A 22,975-nucleotide genomic window follows, 5' to 3' on the forward strand; every position below is an offset into this window, starting at 1 on the left:
GAATATACCAAACCTTATTATTTTATACCTCGTAGGAGTAACTCGGCTGGGCACGGCGGAGGGGAACGTACCTCAAGACATACAGCTTTGCGGGTCGCACATACTCAGCGAGCATTGCATATTCGAGAATACGGATGGTGTCATCTGCCTCATACCTCATCGCGGGGCATTAGTTTATGTCAATGGACGTGAGGTGAGAGCCCTATATCTACGTTAATTCTCTAAATATATTCTCCAAAGATATTTTTACTTGATTTTTATGATTGCTTCCTAATAGTTTGTAGGTTTAGTAAAACTTTACTCACTTTTTGTTATTTTAATAATAATTTTTCGTTTATTTTGCGCAAATTGTATTCAACATTTGGTTCAAGATTCCGATTTTCGTCTGAGATTAGAGGGTATTGTTTTTTTCATAAGTTTTCACATCATCATTTAAATCTCAGAACTGTTAGAGAAACTTAAATTTTATAGTCTTATGTCAATATTTTTTATTGTTTATGGAAGGAGATTACAATTTAACCATTTAGGGCCATTTTTTAAATGAAAACGAGTAGGTGCAATTTTATTTTTAACACTCGGGTGCTAATTAATTTTAAAAAAGAAAAATATGTCGCAATTTAGGAACCCTGCCTACTGCCCCTTATGGTAAACCCTATGATTACTTGTAAAGAAACAGTTCTGTGTACCTAGGTAAACGAGCCAACAATCCTCAAAACCGGGTCTCGTGTGATCCTGGGCAAGAACCACGTGTTCAGGTTCACGCACCCCGGACAGCCGCGGGAGGAGATCGTGTCCAACAAGGAACTCAACGACGGCAACAGTAACGCTGAAGCGAACAACGATGGTATGTATATCTCCTCTATTGGATTTTGAATCATACATATATCACACGCCTCATACTTGTAGCGATATGGGGTCCTTGTTTGCGTAGCTCTTGTTAATTCCATCCTCATCAATCCCTTCATACAAGTCGGTTAAGGACACTCCTGATCTAGCTATTTTTGAGAACGTCCTGGATTTGGTCTTTGAACCTTCGCCATTTAGATCTCTTTTTTAAGTCTCCTTTCATTTCTTTGTGGGAACACTAAACGCTGAAATTAATTTGAAATTGTTTCTCGAAATGCTATTCATTTCTAATGAAATTTCCAAATTAAATAGAGTAATATGATATGGTTTTATTAATACCCATAGCTCTCAAATGAAGCTAAGTTGTAATCGGTTTTATTTCCTTAGCCCCAAGTGAGACAACAACCGAAAACGTCGACTGGGACTTTGCGCAGTGCGAACTGTTGGAGAAACAAGGAATCGACCTCAAAGCCGAGATGCAGAAACGACTGATGGCTTTAGAAGAGCAATTCCGCAGAGAAAAAGAACACGCCGACCAACAGTTCGAAGAGCAGCGAAAGGTAACTAAAATTTATAATAATGGTGTTTTAAATCACTTATTATATATTCAAAATTAAACATAAATAAACGAGACAAAATGGATCTTGAATTTTTTTATCTTCCGATTCTGATTTCTTTTTGTAAGGCCCATAGTTAGCGATCAACTCTTAAATTCCTCACTACCTAAAGTCTTTGCACAGTGCGTGGTGCTGATGACCTGAGATTTGTCCGCTTAATAATGACATATATTATTTCCTTTAATTAGTTGTTAACTAATGTTGACCAATGCGTAAAACCTATTAAACGTAGGTTTTCTGTAGGGACTCAAATATTCCTCTGAAGCAATCTTGGATTGTAAGGATTCCTTATGGCGGTTCCTAACTGCCTATGCAAGTTAACTTGGATTAGGCAGATTCCTTATGGATTGGGAGGTTCCTGATTGCCTAGGGGCTCTTCATATATAGAGCCAACAATTCACTCACAAAGATTTCAACATTTCACTCCCCTCCGTATATTTAATACGGAGGGGAGTGAAATGTTGAAATCTGTTTCTAAAGAGATTGTTTAGATCTTTTTGAAGTGAAGGGTAAACCGCTTCGTAACGTAACGTGTTACGGTGTCGCTCTGTCTGGCTTCCCTTTCTCTCACGCATGCAGTAGCAGGTTTAAGTTATCACTTCTGTCGAGCGTCCCGTGACGCACATTTTTTTTTTATTATCATTTCATAACTATCAACAGAATTACGAAGCCCGCATAGACGCTCTGCAGCGCCAGGTCGAGGAGCAGAGTGTGACGATGTCCATGTACAGCTCGTACACGCCTGAGGACTTCCACAACGATGAGGATATCTTCGGTGAGCCACGTGTTTCATTCTGAAGTTGCCTGATTTTCCAATTGTGATGATAATTGCGGTGGGGTGATTAGATAGAAGATGCAACAAACATCTTTTTAAATTTTTATAGGCTTCCCTTCCTATTTGTTTACCCGTTTGCGTTAATTTTCCAAGACTACTATACGGATTTTAATACTGTTTAACAACTGTAATCTATCTAACTAGATCTAGCAAAGGCTTTGTTTCATTAAAATCGGAATCCAAGTTATTTAAATACGTTAATAAAAAAATGGAATTTCATGTGGATATTGCGTTTTAAGGGGTTTTGAACCAATTGAGTTATGGTCCGTTTGAATTATGGAATTATGAAGGGGCAAATGAAGAAACAAGTTTAACTGACAAATGATTTTAAACTTATTTCGTGGTTGTTCATTATGAATGATATTTAAACGGGTACATACCACGATAAAACGACGAGATTTTTATTGTCGATATTTCGACCCAGTTGCATGGATCGTGGTCACGACGGGACTAACTGACAAACTTTTACAGTTACTTTTTAAAGAGAACAAATGCTAGTCTACACTAATATTATAAAGAAGAAAGATTTGTATTTTTGTATGTAACGAATAAACTCGACAACTACTGGACAGATTTGAAAAAATCTTTCACCAGTAGAAAGCTACAGAGTAACATACTCGTAGGGTGTATTTTATCCTCGTATCCCCACGCGAATGGGTAGTAAACGAGTGAAAACGCGAGGTTCTGTTAGTAATTGAGCAGGTCGAATAGCCACTCGCCGAGGCTCTTTTTATTCTTTACAAGTTAGCCCTTGACTACTATCTCACCTAATGGTAAGTGATGATGCAGTCAACAATGGAAGCGGACTAACTTGTTAGGAGGAGGATGAAAATCCACACCCCTTTCGGTTTCACGACATCCTATGTGAACGCTAAATCGCTTGGCGGTTAGTTTTTGCCCGTAGGGCTAGCCACGGCCGAAGCCTCCCATCAGCCAGACCTGGACCAATTTAGAAAATCTCAGTCGGGGGTTGAACCCAGGACCTCCGTTTTTCTTAAACCCACCGCGCCACGGAGGCCGTCAAAATTGGCCGAGGCCGGGCTGTTGGGTAGTAAAGCGTGTAACGGTGTGTTATGGGGCAGTGAATCCCCTGTTTGAGACAGAGTGCTGGTCGGCGCGCGAGGTGGGGCTGGCGGCGTGGGCCTTCCGCAAGTGGAAGTACCACCAGTTCACGTCGCTGAGGGACGACCTATGGGGAAACGCCATATTCCTGAAGGTTAGTATTCCTTAGTTTCTTTGTCATCATAATGATCATTCACCAGTTCAAAAAGAAGATTATGTCAAGAAGAGACAGTAAAAAACTCAGCTGATAAAGCAATAAATATAGCAAATATAACATCCTATCCCAAAACTGGAACTAGTAAATTTGTATAAACGCACATTTTTTCAAAAAAAATGTGCGTTTCAAGCCTGTGCAACTAGTAGATTTGTATTTTGTGGTGAAGCGAAAATTTGCATTAAAAACTACTCTCAGAAATCGTCTGAAATTAACATTTTCCCATAACGCTTTGTCAGTATATCGAAACATGAATCTCAGGACAAACTAAAAACCCAAATTGTCTCATGACATCTTGTCAACCTATCCAAACATTCAAACATATCTCTCACTACACAGGAAGCAAACGCAATATCAGTGGAACTTCGCAAGAAGGTCCAATTCCAATTCACGTTGCTAACCGATACGCCGTACTCGCCTCTGCCGGCCGAACTCGCGCCAAGAGACGACGCCGATGACGAGTACCGACCCTCAGCACCCACCGTTGTAGCTGTCGAAGTTACTGATACTAAGAATGGGGCTACGCATTATTGGACCCTTGAAAAGTTGCGGTAAGTGGAAACATTAAATAACTAAAATTTTTTGAACAATTTGAGAAAAGATGGAAATTGTTGGTTAAGGGTTAGCTTAATACAATAATTGAGGACATAGAGGAGTTTGAACTTTGAATAATGAAGGTTATACTCGTAACTTAGGGCAGTAGACAGAAGTTAAAAATACTCACAAGAATAATCACTATATTGTATAATTGTCTATACGAATTTGTTTGTGACGTTATAAGTTTAGTTATTGAATTATAGAGTGTCTCTAAGTCTAAAAACTCAGACTCCGAGGCAATCTCCACACTACTATTAATTATATTAAGTTTCAAATAACTAAATGGCGCTAACATACCCTTTGCGGCAAGCAAATCTTATCCATACTCTAGAATTATTTGGACAATATTATTTACTTATCATATTTATTTTCGTATTAATTTTTAAATAATATGTTATAAGATTATTTATAGTATGTTTTATACCCTTTGTTTTTATTTGCGTTGTGTCTGTTTTATATTTTGTTGTTTATTGTTTTGTTATCGTATTTTTACCGTCAAAATGGGAGTTTGTTTTGCAGCGGTGTTCAAATTGTAATAAAAATCCATGTCCCTTGCGTATTTCTACAGCACATAATTATTTTCTATGTTATTGTATGTATGATCATATGTCTTTAGGTAAGTACGGTTTCCTCTATAGAATTAACATTTTCTCTGTCTAGATTGTGTAATAAGTTAAATCCGGTTAGCGCTTTTTTATTTTGCTGCTTTTTATTTTCTTTTATCCCTTGTGCTTTATATATTTCCAATAGTGTGTTTATTGTATTATTATATTTTAGGGCGTTCTTGTGTATTAGTATTAGACCTCTTTTAGATACGTAATCTTAATAGTTGTATGGGTTTCGATGCATTCTTTGTGTGATAGGTAAACAAAGGAGTTTGTGTTTAACATATTAGGTTTATTTAGAAAACAACTCTAGTACTAGTCTTGATGATTAGGAGAACACTAGCTAATAAAGAAAACATCAATAGACGTGGGATTTTTATTTAATTTACTTTGTTGACCTGACTGAATTTATTAAATTCAGTCAGGTCAACAAAGACACCAAAAGCCCAATTTGTTAAATTACTAGTGTACACCATACGGGAAGTAGGGTGGATTATTTGTTAAATAATGCAGTTGAGATTAGCGACCATGACATACATGACACATCTGCATTTTTGATGCTCTCGCCGCTAGAATATATAGTCCCTGTTCCTAGTTTGTTTAGCATCTATAACACTGATTTAGACAAATATGTTAAAGATCTCATTGTCTATAATCTAAAGGTTAAGTTACACCATTAGTAACTCGGGAGCGGCTGGACCAATTTCTAATATGTTCTTGGATTTGTTGTGTTGTGTTGTATTTGTCTCTGTCCGAAAAACAGAATACACTAATTGCTCCTTTGATGACAATTTTCATTATATACCACAAGTAGTATCGGATAAGGCAATTGCTATAGTTGTGAAGACTTGCGAGACGCGACTGCAAGGCGGGTATTGTTGCATGTGACACAGCCACCGGCTGGAGCTCATGCGTCAGATATACAACATGAACGAGAGCGCGTACGCTGATGAGGACGAGCCCGCCACGCCGGTGCCGTCGCCGCCGCCCGCGCCGCCCGCCGACGCCGACATACTGCAATGTATCTCGACGTGCGCGAACAACACGCGTCTTTCTCTAGCGAACCTCCTGCCATCGAGGTTTGTGCCTCAAGGGAGAAACAAAGCAGACCCTATCTCTCACTCAACTCAATAATTAAACAAAGAGCTAGGGGATTTAGACTACTTGGATTTTGTTTGAAAAGTAACCCGATATTTTGTCATTTTGCGGTGACAAATACTTAAAATACCTGAATTATATCAAGAACCGCTAACGTTTCTAAAGATTTGCTATGTTTAAATGGAATTGGATCAAATTTGTTATACAGCTCATCTGTGGAAGTCATGTTTATGTTTGATAACAAGCAGCATTTCTGTTTTCGGTTTAAAGGTTGCAAGTGTAATTGTAGATATATTAAGTTGAGATTTATCGGCCATATTTAAAAAACGGATTAAGACCTCAAACTTCAAAGTGAAGTATACTGTATTACATCTGGTTAAAGTTCACATTTCTTTGAAGAAAATTGTGGTATAAATCGGAATCCATGTTTCTAAATATGACCGTATTTTCTGGCGATGAGTTTACTTTACAACAGTTGAGCCTGTGTGCCCTTGTATTGTAAACGATACCTACGATTATTTTTTCAACATCATTTTGTCGAGCGATAAAACCAAAAATAATTATATATCCCAATGAAAACAATATTTTGGCTTAATACTCACAGAACCAGTAAGGACGGACGTAAATAATTCTCTTGCTTGGATATTCATGGATATTCTTGTAAGTCCTTTGTAACAAGGACTTTGAAGAGATTTCACAGAAAATTTTGAACTGTTTTGTTTCTGCCTTAAAAATGGACAAAAGAAAACGAACACGTAGAATGTCGATCGCGTCGGCTCAAGTCACGCTTTTGTAAAGCTTCCTTGGCCTAAGTGTTACATGCAGACGCATTTGCAATACTGAAACACTGTAACAGCAAAAGTCCTTATTTGTTCCATCCCATGTGTAATCCATTGCTACATGTAATATCAGTATGGCCATCCGCACAACATAATATGTCGCATAGAGTCATATTATATTCTGTTAAAATATTGAAGTTTATTATAATTTTAATTTATAACTTTGTCATGCGCTCAATCGGGCTTAGCTTTATGTACTCGTATACCTATATCGTAATTTGTTTTTAAAATAACTGTATATTTTCGAATATTCAAGACATCTAGATATTTGTTATTTTTCGTTAAGAAAAACAACGAAATAGGTCCAGGGCAACTGCGTAGGTTGATCGGACTAGTATGATATCAATTCTAAACAGATTCCTGGATTTTACTTTTATAATGATCCGTTCTACGATATTTTTCATTAAATGAAGCTATCAAATGGATCCGATCAAGTTTACGCAATAGTCCACCATATCATTTCAGGTTATTGAATAAAACAAAAAAGAAATTTAACAAACGAAACTCCACAACTTTAATTGATAGAAAAAAACATTTGAATTGATTTACCTTTTTGTCGTTCGCATGTGCTTTATGATGATTTCAGCGAAATGCATGATGTCTTGTTTCATAAGCCTGTATCCACAAAATTTATTGTAGAACCACATTATACATAAATATTATGAGTTACAACACGACGCATTTGTGTATAATGTGATATCATTTTAATTGTAGGCATAAAGACCTTCAGATATTACATTTACACGCAAACAAGTTCATCTAATACTGGAGGATGCTTACGCGACAAAGTGACTTTATAACATAACCGAGAATTCGTAATTCAACTCATGAATTACGTATTTGTTTCATGTTTTAATACATTTCAAATTTTGTGTGTACGGGCCACGTAATTGTACTAAGTATATAGGCAAATACTATAACTTATATTCTTTGAGTAGCAAAGAACTATGCTTTTGCAAGAAAATTAATGATATTAAACAATAGAACGCCATTTGCCTTTCAACATATTTACAAGGCTGACTTGTTATATGCTCTTTATCATTTATTGATGTACGCTTCATGATCTTTGTTAAAACAATTTACTTTTGACTATTTGTTTATTTACATTTACATTTATAAGCCTCTTTCACTCTGACGCTAAAGCAATTGCTTTCAAATGAATTAAAAATTAATGCATATGCACGTGCAAGTGAGGCGTAAATGTTATCTGGTTATTTTTTTAACACAATTGAGACTTTGGAGTTGTTTTGACAGACAAAGGCTGGAGCTGATGCGCGAAATGTACCACAACGAGGCAGAGTTATCGCCTACTTCGCCCGACCATAACATCGAGTCGGTCACCGGGGGTGATCCGTTCTACGATAGATTCCCTTGGTTCCGTCTTGTTGGACGGTGAGTTAAACAACTTCTTATCATTACTACTTTAGGCGATACTAACCAAATTGTTACAAGCTCTACTTTTATCAATTTACACGAGGGTACCCCAAGGTTTAATATAAGGTCCACTTTTTCTTTTGATATATAACAGTGAATGAGATTGAATTACTAACCAAACTTTGGATATTATTAAATTACGCTGCTCAGTCAAGTTAACATGTTGATTGCAATCTACAGAATAATAATGAAATATTTCTTTTATTAATATTGTTATTAAAACTGAAGTAAATATAAATGTGTTGTTGTTTCAATAGGAGCTTCGTATACTTGTCGAATCTCCTGTACCCGGTTCCACTCATTCACAAAGTGGCTATAGTGAACGAGAAAGGAGACGTAAAAGGCTACCTCAGGGTGGCTGTGCAGGCAGTCATCGACGCTGAAAAAAGTGAGTTATTTGAAAAGGTTATGCTAAATTTTATGTGTAAGAAATTCTGTGAAACGATTGATATACCGCATATTTATCTAAAAAAATATCTTATAAGAAGCTATATTTTTAAAATAATAAACATTAAATTAAAAAAAATATTACAATACAATATTACAAACTAAACTGTTGTAATGAAGTCTAAAGAGTCCTTTTATTATGATATAGAATGCAATTCTAATCATAAGCAAGCCGCATAACCTTTCTCCATGACATAGAGCAGGCAGCAGGTGCATTCTTCATTCATTCACTTGTCCGCACATCTCTCGCTCCTGTCTGTTACTATAACCCGCAATCCTGAAGTTACTTCAAGTATAGTTAAAAAAAAATGTGATAATTATAAATGTATCTTATAAACACGAATCGAACCAACTTACAGCAGGTGATGTAATCAAAATACAAAGACAACTCTTTTGTAGATAACGCTGAATTCGCAGCCGGAGTAAAGCAATCAGCCAAGATCTCGTTCGACGACGACATAGCGCCGGCGCGGTCCCGGCTCAAAGCGATATCCACCGTTGAGAAGAACAACGCCATCAACGCTATCAATATCGAAGACAGACCCGAACAAGACTCCAATATCAAGATCGAAGGTAGTATAATCATAAATCAAATAATATTTATCGTTTGCCTACTTTTGGAAGTCACTTTGGCTTTTGATGTAATGATGAAGTGTATAGACAAGCTTCTGACAGTAGACATTTGTGAGACGTGGGTGTGTAAAACATTCTAAACAATACCCACTACCAACACAGTCTTTCCGACTAGTTAGAGGGGAATAGGAATATTAGTTATGTAACAAATATTTTAAAAAAAGCGAACCTTCAGATTATATGTATAAACAAAGAGGCTTATTCTGTCATCTCTCACTACCACATATAAAGTCAAACGGACTTCCCGAAATTAATAGAGTATATTGTATTTAAATCGAATCGATATTCTCTTTGAAGCTAACATAGAACTAATCGTACTTGATCAGTCTTCAGTCAAAATGCAATAATAATTAAAAAAGCTTGTCATGATGAAATCGGAAATTACGTAAGTATGTCTATTATGTATGTGTTTAATAAAATCATGGTTCTTTTCTAATTTAGCCATAACTCCTTTCTTAGAACTAGCAGTAGGAGAATGCGACGCAGACAGCGGGCGCGGAGACAGCTCCTTAGCGTCGGAGCTGAAGGAGGAAGACCTCCCCGAGCACCTGACTCTGGGCCGCGAGTTCACCTTCCGGGTGACCGTGCTGCAGGCGCACAGCGTCTCCACCGACTACGCTGATGTCTTCTGCCAGTTCAAGTGAGTTGCATTCATAATGGAGAATGTTACTAGGTATGCAAAATCACTTGAAACTTTGTTACAATAGAGCTTTTATATATACAGATACATTAGTTTTTGTTTTATTTAAAAATACCAAATAGTTATGATTTTACAAGCATTCAAAGATCGCATAAATATCGACTCCCGCTACAGTCGCGATATTGTACGTGACGTCATCGTATTGCGTACGTATCGTAGTACGAACGATTTTTGGACGGTAAATACAAAAATTGTTCATACTCTACTGAAATACTAAAGTAGTCCGAACTAGGCATAACGGTTAGTCATTAGTTCGTTAGCAGGTAAGGCAGATGTACGAAATTGCATGAATGAGCCGTGCATGTGTTGTACGATGACGTCACGCACATTAAACGCTTGTATATCTTGAGAACCAATTACATATCGAAATAATTCTTTCACTAGTATTTTTTATTTTCAACTGAGAATACAGAAAGCTAACATTTGAAAATAGTGAACATTCTCCATTAACGGCCTACTAAAGGGTCAGGCCTCTTGCTTTATAGGATTTTTTTTAATGGTAGGTATAGGCCGTAGCTAGTTCTTCTCTTCTTCCAGCAAAGACGCGCCGTCAAGCGATTTAGCGTTCCAGTACGATGCCGCATATAAACCCTCAGTGGTAGGGGTTGAATAATCTTGTACCTCTTCCAAGTGAGCCCTCTTCCATCTTAGACTGAACTCTTGACATCAGGTGAGATCGCAGTTAAGGGTTACAGAGAATATAGGAGAGCTCAGCTAAGACTCACTTAGGTACTCCAGTATGGTCAATAAAATCGTGAAGTCTACTGATCGAGTGGTGGATACGTCAGACATCGTTTGGTTATAATTTTATATTAGTGATGTGTGCCTAAACTTATAAATAATCTTTCTACTATCTTTCTGTCTAAAATTATATTCCAAATAATTTTAGACAGAAAGATAGAAAAGATCTTTAAACAATTTGTGTTTTTCTTGTAGCTTCCTGCATAGAAATGAAGACGCGTTTTCAACGGAGCCTGTGAAGAATGCAGGGAAGAACACGCCGTTAGGATTCTACCACGTGCAGAATGTAAATTCCTTCTTTAAGTATTTATTTCTCAAAATTATGTATGTTAACTGTTAGCTATAGATTTGAACGTAGCTTCTATCGGGAGCTTTTAATGTGCCTTTTTTCTTTTACCAGCTCTCGGTGGGATATTAATAGATATATCGATTACGATAACAGATTTTTATGCGGAATGTGAGATTGTTTAGCGAGGTTTGAGAAGTCAAGATTTTACATTATAAAAACAGGCCAAAATGCCTTTTTAATGCAAAATTCCAAATGCAGGGCAGATTACGCAGAATTTACGCAGACTAGAGAGATTTTTTAATTTAAATACTTGTAACTTATTGATCAAAGGGGCAATGTATTTTTGGATATAAATGGTTCCAGAACGTTATTTTGTTATATTATATGTATCAGTGTTAACTAAATATTGGTGTTACTTTGGGAAAGAATAATTGTTTTTTTTTTTCTCCTCGGGAGACGTTGTCTCTACAATTTGAGAAATAAGTCAAGATTTGAGGTTAGAGGAGGATGGCATTGTCGCTTACTTTCAATGGTTTAAATATATAATTCAATGTTCAATATGCAATCCATATTGTTATCTTATGTATTTACTTGATGATATTTTCGCCACAGATCACAGTGCCAGTAACGAAGTCATTTGTCGAATATATCAAGTCACAGCCGATCGTTTTCGAAGTTTTTGGACACTATCAACAGCATCCACTGCACAAGGTACGTACTTTGAACATCGAATTAAATTAAATTTAATTCTTAATTTTCTGAGAACACATGTACTTATTTATTTTTACATTTTGAACTAGCTACTTCAATTCAATCCAATCCATTATTAGTTTTGCAGAGAGACTTTATCGGCGTTATATCTTAATTATTTATTTCAGCATTCATATGGTATTCAGCTAATATCTTACATTGCAGTTTTAGACTTATGTTCAAAAATATTAATAAAAAAAGAGGTACTGTATTTTATTATATAAACAAACCAATCGTACATCAGTAGTCAATATTTATAGATTTCAATTATACATATGTTGACTATTTGTCACCAGGATGCAAAACAAGACGGCCCTGTGGGCAGGGCTCCGCCCCGTCGCATGCTCCCGCCGTCCCTACCGATCTCCGCTCCGGTCCGGAGCCCCAAGTGGGGCGCCGCCAGCGTGGCCCCACCTTGCTGCTCCTCGCACCTGCACTCCAAGCACGACCTGCTCGTGTGGTTCGAGATCTGCGAGCTGGCGCCCAGCGGAGACTACGTGCCTGCGGTATGATATTAAATCAAATACCAGTACCAACTGTAGTGTTTGTGTATACTAAATAGATACCTACAATACTACGTACACTATTTCATGTACATTGGTAGTGGGGGCAATGTGTCAGTCTGTCACCGGCGTTCGACCTGAGTGGTCGTGCGCGGTCTGCTTGCCTGACCAGTGTAGAGATGAGCTTCTCTTGTAGTAAGGATGAGGGTCCTTACACCAACCAAAAACAAATAATTGTAGTGCGAAGGGAGATGTAATCTCCCCGAAGCTATTTACTTCTACATCGGAAGACATGAAGCTTTAGCTACGAGTATAGTCTGGCAAGTTTGTTGATAACACGCGGATTTTCGCGCGCAATATCGCGAGTGTTACGAACGAAGTTGCCAAGCAATAGTAATCATCGTTATCAGCCGATGAACGTACACTGCTGGACATAGGTCTCTTGCATGGACTTTAAAACAATACGGTCTTGAGCTGCCAGTATCCAGCGGCTCCCTACAACCCACTTGATATCCTTGGTTGGCAGTGGGAGGTCGACCAACACTGCGCTTTCCGGTGTGCCTAGATCTAGTAGCATAGAGTTTTTCCAAAATTTTCGATCCCTTCCAGATTTTGTCCAGTTGCCCCCTTCCACCCGTCTTATATCGTCCGCCCACTTTCGCTTCGACCTTCCAGATCTAGTAGTATCCCATCATAATTTCTCTGGGACTTGTAGGTGGTGGAACACAGCGACGAGCTGCCGTGCCGAGGACTGTTCCTGCTGCATCAGGGCATCCAGCGGCGCATCCGTATCACCATCCTGCACGAGCCCTCCGGTGATCTGCAGTGGACTGACGTCAGAGAACTTGTTGTTGGTGAGTTTTTAAAAAATTCAAGCAGTGTGTTGAGCATCTTTTTCCTACTCCCATTTCGTTATCGACTTACTATAAAAACTCACACAAAGCTATTCAATCCTACGGGTCGCATGGTAATGTTCATCACCACACGGGTAATCAGTACTACAGTCATTTTTTTAAATTTTGAGTAGTTTCATCGAATTGGTTATAAAATTCGGGCTTCCATAAAATTTGTTAATTATTTTTATTTTATTTATTTTTATTTAATACACTTTATTTGTACACCACAAAAATAAAAGAAAACAAGCAAAACAGAAACACAAGAAAAAGTAGAATACAAAAGGCGGCCTTATCGCTTAGTAGCGATCTCTTCCAGGCAACCTTAGGCTTAGGAACTTATTAGGACAACTGTAGGTGGTGTGTACGTAATAATATTGTACATATACATACATACAAATAACTACACACTAATACATAAACCATAATACACAAATTATATAATAATTATAAATATCATAAAATAAACTAATATATAAATATATCATTATGTCGTATGATAAATATTCTAATAAAATAAAATATGTAACTAGTGACTAAGATAATATGTCTTAACGGATTTTTTAAACATATCAAGGGATTTGGATTTCCGAATGTCGACTGGGAGTGCATTCCATAGCTTAACAGCACGAACAACAAATGAACACTTATAAAATTTACTCCTATGGAAAGGCATACACAGAGTAAGAGCACGACATGTTCTTAGCTCTGATTGCACTCCCAGAAATGTGAATTTCTCCTTAAGATAAGGAGGATATTTTGGATTAAAGAGCACACAGTACAGAAGAGAAAGTACATGCAGATCCCGGCGACGGCGAATAGGAAGCCACTTGAGTTTCTGACGAAATTCAGATATATGGTCATATTTGCGAAGGCTAAATATAAACCGAATTGCAACATTTTGAAGTCGCTCAAGTTTATTAAGATAGTCCTCAGTCAAACTGGGATAGCTTGCGTCCGCATAATCGAGAACAGAGAGTAGGAGAGAATTTGCTAACATAACTTTGGTAGGAATTGGAAGAAGAGAACGTAGGCGTCGTAACGAACTCAACGTCGCAAACGTCCTCCTACTCAACTCCTTGATATGCATGCACCACGATAATTCCTTGTCCATAACAACTCCAAGGTTTTTAACCGAATCACAATACGGTATCATGACACCGTTGTAAATAATAGGTGGTACGTCGCCCCAAACAACTCTTGAGATTAGACTAGGACTGCCAATAATAATTGTTAATAATAATAATAATTTTATTATGGTCGTAGAAAAAGAATTGTATGCCACTGCAAATAATTAGCTATTGTAGCACTCGTGTTGTTATTTTGCAAAGTCACTCGTGTTACAATGGTCCTCAATACATAACAGTGGCGTAAATAACTATTTTGAAATGGGTTACAACATAATTATTAATTCAAAAACGCTTGTTGCATATAAAAAACAATTATAATTTTAACAAAATTGACAAAGCGTACTCTACCTAACGGAATCTATCATACAATTATATCCAAAAAGGCGGTCTTATCGGTAGAATACCTTTCCCAGACAAAGTTTGGTGAGATAAAATATTAACATTAAACGGCTTGCTGCAATTTGCAGTGCCCAGCAAGAATAATTTATATATAGCTAGTATACAAATTAGGAAGAAATTTAACCGAAGCTAATTGCAGGGCGCATACGAAATATACCAGAAGCTAACGAAGACACGACAGATGGAGACGAAGATGGCGCCTTGTCGCTAGGACTGTTCCCCGGGGAACGACCCAACCTGGACGATCGAGCTGTGTTCAGGTAAATATGTAATTTATGTTTATTTATTCATTCCACAACAAACGTAGTAAATATAAAATAATGACATTTTTTTTTTACTTTTTAGGGCTTGCATATCATGAAAATAATAATCTTAGTTTGTCCACTCATAGGTCTGGCCATTTACATTTTCTATTTCATATTTATTTCTGGTTTAAGATCTTTATTTTTCTCAAAAGAATTACATTAAATTCGCTTATATGAGAAATACAATTAACTCACTAAGGTAATTATTCACATGTGTACATACTAATTAGACTTAAATTCTACAGACAAAAAATCTAAACAAATAATTGCTAAAAAACGCGGGTAACACGTTTGTTACGCAGAATACTCGACTAGTTTTAATAAAACAAAGATTAGAGCTTACTGGATGCGGCATGTGTTACAATGACATGTTATTCAGTAAATAAAATTTTAATTTTAATTTCACGTTTAGAATTCTCTCGTTCGCACATGCGTGAATAGATTGTTCATTGTGATTCATTACCAGATTACCATTCCACCAATCCATACCTCTACACCTGTTTAATACTAGTTTATTTTATATCCTTTGTACTCATATAATCAGTTCAGTGAATTAATAAATATATCAGTTTACCACATCGCCTTTACATTCAAGTATACCAACGCATAAAACCTCCACGACGATAAAAGTTTTACAAAACACATATAAAGAAAAATAAGTATTCCCAAGTCGGTACCCACTTTAAAGCTACTTCAAACTAACTACTTAGTCCAAGCCCTGCGTAAAACAGCCGTGGAAAAAAACGTCGATACGTCTGCTGGCATTAAAATATTTGCTGGATTTAAAATCAATAGAATCTACATATTTTCGAAAGTATCAATTCGTGACATAGTTTAATGTTTGTGTTCAGGTTCGAAGCGGCCTGGGACAGCAGTTTGCACGGCTCGCCGCTCCTCAACCGAGTCAGCGCCAACGGAGAAGTGGTTTACATCACGCTTAGCGCTTATCTGGAGGTGAGCTTATGTGTTGGATTTCTTTACTAGTCCAAGCATCTGTTCTCATCACATCAGCTGATGGATTTCCACTGCTGATGTGTTTGCAGAGGCTTCCAAATTTTATGGTTGTAAATCTGCTGCTACTCGCTATAAGTCCTCAATCCCAATCTACGCGCCTACACCGCGTTTTTAAGTACGGAATCGTCATTCGAACACCTTGGTATTTATTTTAACTAGTAAAATGAATATGACCTTACAAATAAAATATCTTAAGTCCCTAAGTGGTTGTTTATAGAAGTGCGTGTAAGAAGTTTACCAGCAAATACTCTATAACCTGCTGAGAGACCTTAGTCTTACTAGAACTGCAACAAGTACTATATTGGAATGGTAACTCTGGTAGGAGCCTGCCAAATTTGGCTGAGCAGGGAGAACAACACGAGCAGAGAAGATTGTTAAGATATTAGAAGGGGCTTCTTAACCCTATCCGAATCAAAAGTTCCAGGAATCATATCGGTGTTTTTCTCTGTTATGGCGTGGTTAATCCACAGAATGCTAAAATGTTCTTTTTTTTATTCTTTACAAGTTACCCCTTGACTTCAATTTCACCTGATGATAAGTAATGATGCAAGCTAAGATGGACGGGCGGGCTAACTTGTTAGGTGTAGGATGAAAATCCGCACAAATTTTGGTTTCTACACAACATCATACCGGAACGCTCAATCGCTTGGCGGTACGTCTTTGCCGGTAGGGTACCAGCCAAAAAATTATATTAAAATGCTAAGATATTCGTCTTTAAACTAGCTCATAATGCTTCCCCCAGGTTGAGAATTGCGGTCGTCCCGCTATAATCACCAAGGACCTGTCGGTGGTGGTGGTCGGTCGCGAGGCGCGCACGGGCGCGGGCCGCTCGCTGCGCCGCGCGCTGTTCGGCTCGCGGGCCGCGCGCGCCGACCGCCTCACGGGCTTGTACGAGCTCAGCCTGCATCGCGCGCTGGAGCCTGGTGAGTGACCCGTCTGATGGAATAGGACGAGATCCGGCTTAAGAAATATATACCCTTATATGTTATTTTGAGCCGTGGGCATGAACCTCCAACTTTTTAGTTGTGTGCATTTTATGAAATTAAATATCACATGTCTCATATGTTAAAGGAAAAATATCGTGAGGAATCCTACATACCAGAGAATTTTCTTAATCCTCTGCGTGTGTGTAGTCTGCCAATCCGCATTGGGCCAGCGTGGTGGACTATTGGCTTAAACTCTCTCATTCTGAGAGGAGACTCAGAGCTCAGTAGTGAGTCGACTATGGATTGATAATGATGTTCATGATATGTTATTTAATTGGAATAAGAAATATATGATGGAAAATATTCTCATTGACACATTGCATATAGGTTGCCTTGTTAAAATCAAATAATAATAATTATTTTTTAATATATTGAATCTCCTTCCCTCATTGGTTAATTATTCTTAGACCAGAACAGGATTATACTTTTTAAGAGCAGGCGTTTATGTATATGTATATCTTGTTTTGGCGTGCGCTAAAAACCTACAGAGTACAACGAACGAAATAAAATCCTGCCTGTATTCGCATCATCATGCCATGAAAAGCAATGATCATGTCTTAGTAGAAGCTTGCATGTGCAATGTCTATTCTTGCTTTCAATATACTGAAAGTACCCGTGGTAGAAGTTCCCTGAAATCACAAAGATGCGTGAACTAATTTGGGAAATAATTTTTTAATTGAAAGGGTTTTTCCAGTGAACCACCATAGACGTCAGGTCAGGATCTGATCATGGAAAAACCGAGAGAACTCTTCAAATTTTTTGTGCATACTGTGGTTGTTTTTTTGTAAAAGGGTTGTTTTGATTTTTAGTTGAATATAATTTACGGCCGTTTTCAATAACCTATCTATCCGCCATTTCGCTTACTGAAATTAAGAAAATCTATCTTTCTGTTCTCATCTGCTTATCAATAACCTACTGACAGATAGTTTGACTATGTAAAGATAGTTTGACTGTTACTGATAATCGAGGATAGCTATCTATCCGTTATCTTGGGTAGGTTATTGAATCTTTGCTTGTTACTTGGCAGGGGTCCAACGCAGACAAAGGCGTGTGCTGGACACCAGCGGTACGTACGTGCGCGGCGAGGAGAATCTGCACGGATGGCGCCCGCGCGGGGACTCGCTTATATTCGACCACCAGGTAAAGTTTTGTGGTGTGTCAAAGTTTTGTGCGCGCTAGTCTTAAGTTACCACGGACTTATATTTATCTAGACGCTGCTCGTTTATAAATTATTTTGATATGTTTTTGCTGCCTACGATGACGTTACGAGATTCAATAACTGTTTGTATTAAATAGTGGAAAAAATAATTTAAATCATAGTCAATGCGTCTCGGAACGCTCGATTGAAGTGATAACTTAAACTTGCTGCCTGTGCGTGAGAGAAAGGGAATCCAGACAGAGTAACGTAACGCGTTACGTTACAAAGCTGTTTACGGTATAGGAAGTTATCACTTTAAGTGTTTTATATTTTAATTTGTGAAATCAGATCACACCTTCAAATTATTTGATTTAACGTCATTTTTATTTGTAATTTATGCATCTAGGTGTAACTGTATAACTACTAACTAACTAATAATGCGAAGTCGCTGTTTGAACCAACTTTATAGACACGCTTTGCTTTTCGCGATAGATTGGTTGCGGTTTCTAGCTAAACATAAGTCCGTGCAATTTAGGGTACATTAGGGAAGAAAATTCAAAGAAAAAACAATTTTGTAGAAAAAAAAAGTATAATTGGTTATATTTATTATAATTTACTTTATCGAATGATAATAATCATTATTTAAAGTTGTTCAAAAAACATTTAACATTCTATCAGAAATTAATTATAACATTAATAAAATCTCAAATTTAAGCTGTATTTTGATTGTATTGTGCATGTTTTGTGAATCAAATGATCTGAAATGAGTTGTGTAAAACAACGTTGTGGAAATTCTTCTTGTTTGTGATATAAGTTTATTTTCAAGCTAGTACTTTGAATATTGTTTGGTTGCTACGCTGCAAAACTACTTCTTGTACCTGTACCTACTTGAATTTTTTGGTTTTTTCCGAAGTTTTATTATAGATCGTCAACTTCAAAACTCGTCTTACTTTTGCCGATTGCACGATATTGCAGTGAAATTGATATTTTTCAATTTTTCTTTAGTCAATGATTCAGAATAGCTAGATCCATATAATATAATATATATTATATCATAACCTTCTGTCCCATCAATTCCGCAAATTTAGATTCAAATCAAAGAAATTACCTTTAATGTCTCAATAATAATTTCGTGTATCGTGAAATCTTGGTTCAATAATATACATTATGTCGCGTATAGTGCAAGAATTTGACGAACTATATCAACCTCTTTCTTATTTGTTGTTTGGAATCATTAATAATTAATTGTTTGTTTTTTTCTACTCAAACAGAAACGTATCTGGCGCAAACTGTTCTATGATTGGCCGCTGGACGTTATCGATAAATTGCAGGTCCACAAATATATTTCCTTAGCTATTTAGTATGTGCGCATTCATCCATTGGTGTATCCTTTATCTCTTATCATTCGTACTAAATAGCTACTGAAAAGTAATTTGTGTACTGAATTATTTATTATTTACCAGACCATTTCTCACCTGTTTCACGCAAATAAACAATTAGGCATTTATATTATGTACTATTGTATGTTTAGTATTTTTTTTTTCAATTATCAAAAAGGGCGCTTCTACATATTTTATAATTTTTTAATGCTTCTTTTTAAAGAAATATATAGTACTATGCAATTTGTATATATAAGTACATTTGATTTGAAGGCAATCATTGAGAAAAGTAATTTTTAGCTAATTCAATAAAATGTGTTTTTTTATATTTATACACAATGGAGGTATATCTTGTTTTCTACAGATATTGTTCAGTAAAATGGACACAAATTTTATTTAAATATAAAATGGATTGCCACAAAAAGTTTCTTAAATCCTTATTAACCTATTTTATTATTCAAGCCAATATTGTCACTAACATTGCTTACTTTGGTTGAAGGTATTCTATTTATCGATAACGTCCTGTATTATGTATATCATTAATGCAGTGTAGATTCGCCCTTCCAAAAATATATTGAATTATCTGTAACCTCTTAATCCATCCGCTTTGATCGCTTACAATTTAACATACTCACTAATATATTCCATACACGCTTTGTCATGTATTATTTTATTAATGAGCTTTATATTTTAATTATTTTTCAAGAATATAATGGAATCATTTTTCAAAAATGCATTAATATATTCAAATAGTATTTGCTGTGTCGCAATTTCCAAAACGATCCGATAGGGACGTTCTTTTTCGCCATAAATATATACTAATATTATAAAGCTGAAGAGTTTGTTTGTTTGATTGATTGAACGCGCTAATCTCGGGAACTACTGGTCCGATTAGAAAAAATCTTTCTGTGTTAGATAGCCCATTTATCGAGGAAGGCTATAGGCTATATATTATCCCTGTATTCTTACGGGAACGGGAACCACGCGGGTAAAACTGCGCGGCGTCAGCTAGTAATTAATATAACGCTTACTGTACAAAGAGTTTTAATGATAAAAAATCATCGAGAAACGAACTCTTTTTCAAAAATTTACACTACAAGCCTGCACCCGAATAAAAGACTATAGCTTGGCAAATTCGTTCGTAACACCTTCGATGGTCCGCGCGGGCCGGGAGGGGGGTAGCGATGCCCCGCTCGATCAACTTCATACCCGCCTTTAACTTGCTAAGCTATAATTACATTATTAAGACATGATGGGATTTCTTTATCTCACAGCATTATAATTAGCCGATTGGTCGAAACTCATTTGTATAAATTGCATTCGCTTACACTAGAAAGTTAGAAGTAACAATTTTATATTTGGGAGTGAATAAGGTCCATAATTTTGATAGTCACACCTTTAGAACATTTTGCTTTCGCCACATAATTCTGTATATATACATAACACAAATTAACAATTTTAAAGTACTTAGATGGATAAGTAATTCGAATAAAACATTTCAGTGGGAGCTGGAAAAGATGACTCGATTAGAGCAAGTGGGTCGGACGAGGCATTTCCTGGCTTTACGCGAACGACTTCGTCACGGGCACGAGAACACCGTCGCGCCGAACGACTTCACTAAAACTGAGAAGGTAATGTACCTAGACACAGAACTTAGTCTCACTTCTTGTTACTTGAATAAGACAAAGTAAGTTTGGATAGAAAATTACCATCCATTTTTTCGATTTTAAGCCTTTTGTGCCTCTGTGTCTTGGTTTAGATATCACTGTGTCATATACTCCATGAAACCGATCGTCGGCTTAGTATCATTCCTTAGCCACATGCGGATTCGTGGACTTCATGAAGCTTCGAGAAAAGGAAGAAGCTGGAGGAAAATATCAGCATTACATCAACTGATGGGCGTCTTTTCCTAAATATAGGCCTTTAGGCTATAGGCTGTACTACCAAATACCGCAGTAATGAGCCGCCTGTATCTTGGAACTCCCTGTGACTCGTTTGATGTCGTTTAAGTATGAACAACATCTTGAGGAAGATTGTTTTTTCCAAGTTAAAAGCAAATTATATTTAGTTATTATCAGTACACAAAACTCAGAAAAGTCAGCTCCTTAGTAATATGACTAGACTAAAGGAAAATCAGGCGTTAACAATAATTGACGGGTTCTTCAAAAAACAACACAAAATCGGAGAAACCAAATTTCCAATCCAAAACTGTAGCGCTATTCTGTAAAGATGTCTTTATAACTAGTAAGTGAGAGTTTCGAATTGACCTCTATTTCTCTCTGTCTACTATAGACTGAGAAAGATAGCTACGTGATTTCGAAGCTCGCATTTGCGAGTTGTTCAAAATATAGTTACAGAATAGGACTGCTGGTACTGCTAAATTTGATGTCCTAAACTCTCTAGAAAGATTTTAATTATAAAAAAGTCGTTTTGCAACATGGTGTTGATTTCGTTTGACAGGAGGTCAGCAATATGGCGGCCAAGGCTGCGTCGGAGTGCGCGCACACTCGCGACGAGTCCGTTTACGAGCCGTGGGAGATGAGTCCGAGAGAAAAGGAAATCTCCTTGAAATTCCTCAAACTCATACAAGGTGAGTGTCATATCCTACAACTTTCTTATTTGACTTTGTGTATTGCGTTCAATAAGTATTTTGCTACTATTATATCTACTGATAAGCGTTGGATTACTTGATAAGAGGATAGGATCAAAGAATACTTAACGCTTATCGAAGGAGTGTTATTTTTATTAATTGTCATCCATTCACAGGCGTAAATGGGTGCGAAGCAAAGGAGATTTTAATGTAAATCGCCTGTATATCACTCCTAAATAATAATTTAACAATGCGTTACTGCTTCCTTTAGCATTCTAATTTGTCGTCCCAATTTACACCCCAACAAAAAATGGAACAAACTACTCGCTTCGACGCTATGTCTAAGTCCTGTAGTGATCCGAGTAGTTTAACGAGGCGCTTTGAGTTCTAACCTCGGATCGCTTGGAGTCCTTTGACTTTGGACAAAAACCGGAAAGGCACTATACTAATAGCATTAACAACTGAGTCTTAGGGCCATAAATCATTTCTCTATATCTATCTCGCTTGCACTTATGGGTCTTATGGAGCCGTCTAGTGAAGGGTGTAACAATGAAAGACATATTATCGATAAGTAAAGTTTATTATCGTATCTTGTTCACAAAATTAAAAAAATTAACAATATTTGATTTAATATAATACATATTTCATATTATATAATTATTAACTAAATAAAATTAATCTTCATCTGAGTCTTCATCATCAGAATCTTCGTCTTCTGCCAAATTTATTATATATTAGTATCCATAGTGCGCAACGAGTAACACATGAATGTATTTATTTAATTGCAGTAAACACATTTATAGCAAAAAAAATACGCAATGCAATTACATTAGAAACCGACCAATCAGAATCGTCCAAATCATTATTGACTCATCATTAGCACGTGCGCAGGTAGCCGTTTATCGATAATTAGGGTGCGCAGGTAGGCGCG

The 22,975-nt window shown here is 36.8% G+C and overlaps 1 protein-coding gene across 15 annotated transcripts in view; it reads left to right on the forward strand.

The window, feature by feature from the left end:
- Positions 1 to 22,975, forward strand: part of LOC112045572 (kinesin-like protein unc-104) — a 155,665-nt gene that overhangs the window by 125,475 nt on the left and 7,215 nt on the right. For 6 of the 15 annotated variants that reach the window (XM_052887364.1, XM_052887372.1, XM_024081811.2 and 3 more), the window contains 22 exons: positions 36 to 193; positions 691 to 844; positions 1,234 to 1,406; positions 2,124 to 2,238; positions 3,381 to 3,514; positions 3,914 to 4,125; positions 5,670 to 5,855; positions 7,968 to 8,105; positions 8,405 to 8,535; positions 8,979 to 9,167; positions 9,687 to 9,867; positions 10,864 to 10,954; positions 11,570 to 11,668; positions 12,004 to 12,213; positions 12,926 to 13,064; positions 14,772 to 14,892; positions 15,789 to 15,891; positions 16,694 to 16,874; positions 17,965 to 18,077; positions 19,347 to 19,406; positions 20,957 to 21,085; positions 21,915 to 22,044. In XM_052887364.1, coding sequence (XP_052743324.1) covers positions 36 to 193; positions 691 to 844; positions 1,234 to 1,406; positions 2,124 to 2,238; positions 3,381 to 3,514; positions 3,914 to 4,125; positions 5,670 to 5,855; positions 7,968 to 8,105; positions 8,405 to 8,535; positions 8,979 to 9,167; positions 9,687 to 9,867; positions 10,864 to 10,954; positions 11,570 to 11,668; positions 12,004 to 12,213; positions 12,926 to 13,064; positions 14,772 to 14,892; positions 15,789 to 15,891; positions 16,694 to 16,874; positions 17,965 to 18,077; positions 19,347 to 19,406; positions 20,957 to 21,085; positions 21,915 to 22,044 — 3,147 coding nt within the window. The remainder of the gene's footprint in view (positions 1 to 35; positions 194 to 690; positions 845 to 1,233; positions 1,407 to 2,123; positions 2,239 to 3,380; positions 3,515 to 3,913; positions 4,126 to 5,669; positions 5,856 to 7,967; positions 8,106 to 8,404; positions 8,536 to 8,978; positions 9,168 to 9,686; positions 9,868 to 10,863; positions 10,955 to 11,569; positions 11,669 to 12,003; positions 12,214 to 12,925; positions 13,065 to 14,771; positions 14,893 to 15,788; positions 15,892 to 16,693; positions 16,875 to 17,964; positions 18,078 to 19,346; positions 19,407 to 20,956; positions 21,086 to 21,914; positions 22,045 to 22,975) is intronic. The other 9 variants (XM_052887370.1, XM_052887377.1, XM_052887368.1 and 6 more) reach the window with 8 other exon arrangements.

Source organism: Bicyclus anynana, chromosome 19 (genome assembly GCF_947172395.1).
Source record: "Bicyclus anynana chromosome 19, ilBicAnyn1.1, whole genome shotgun sequence".
NCBI lineage: Eukaryota > Metazoa > Arthropoda > Insecta > Lepidoptera > Nymphalidae > Bicyclus > Bicyclus anynana.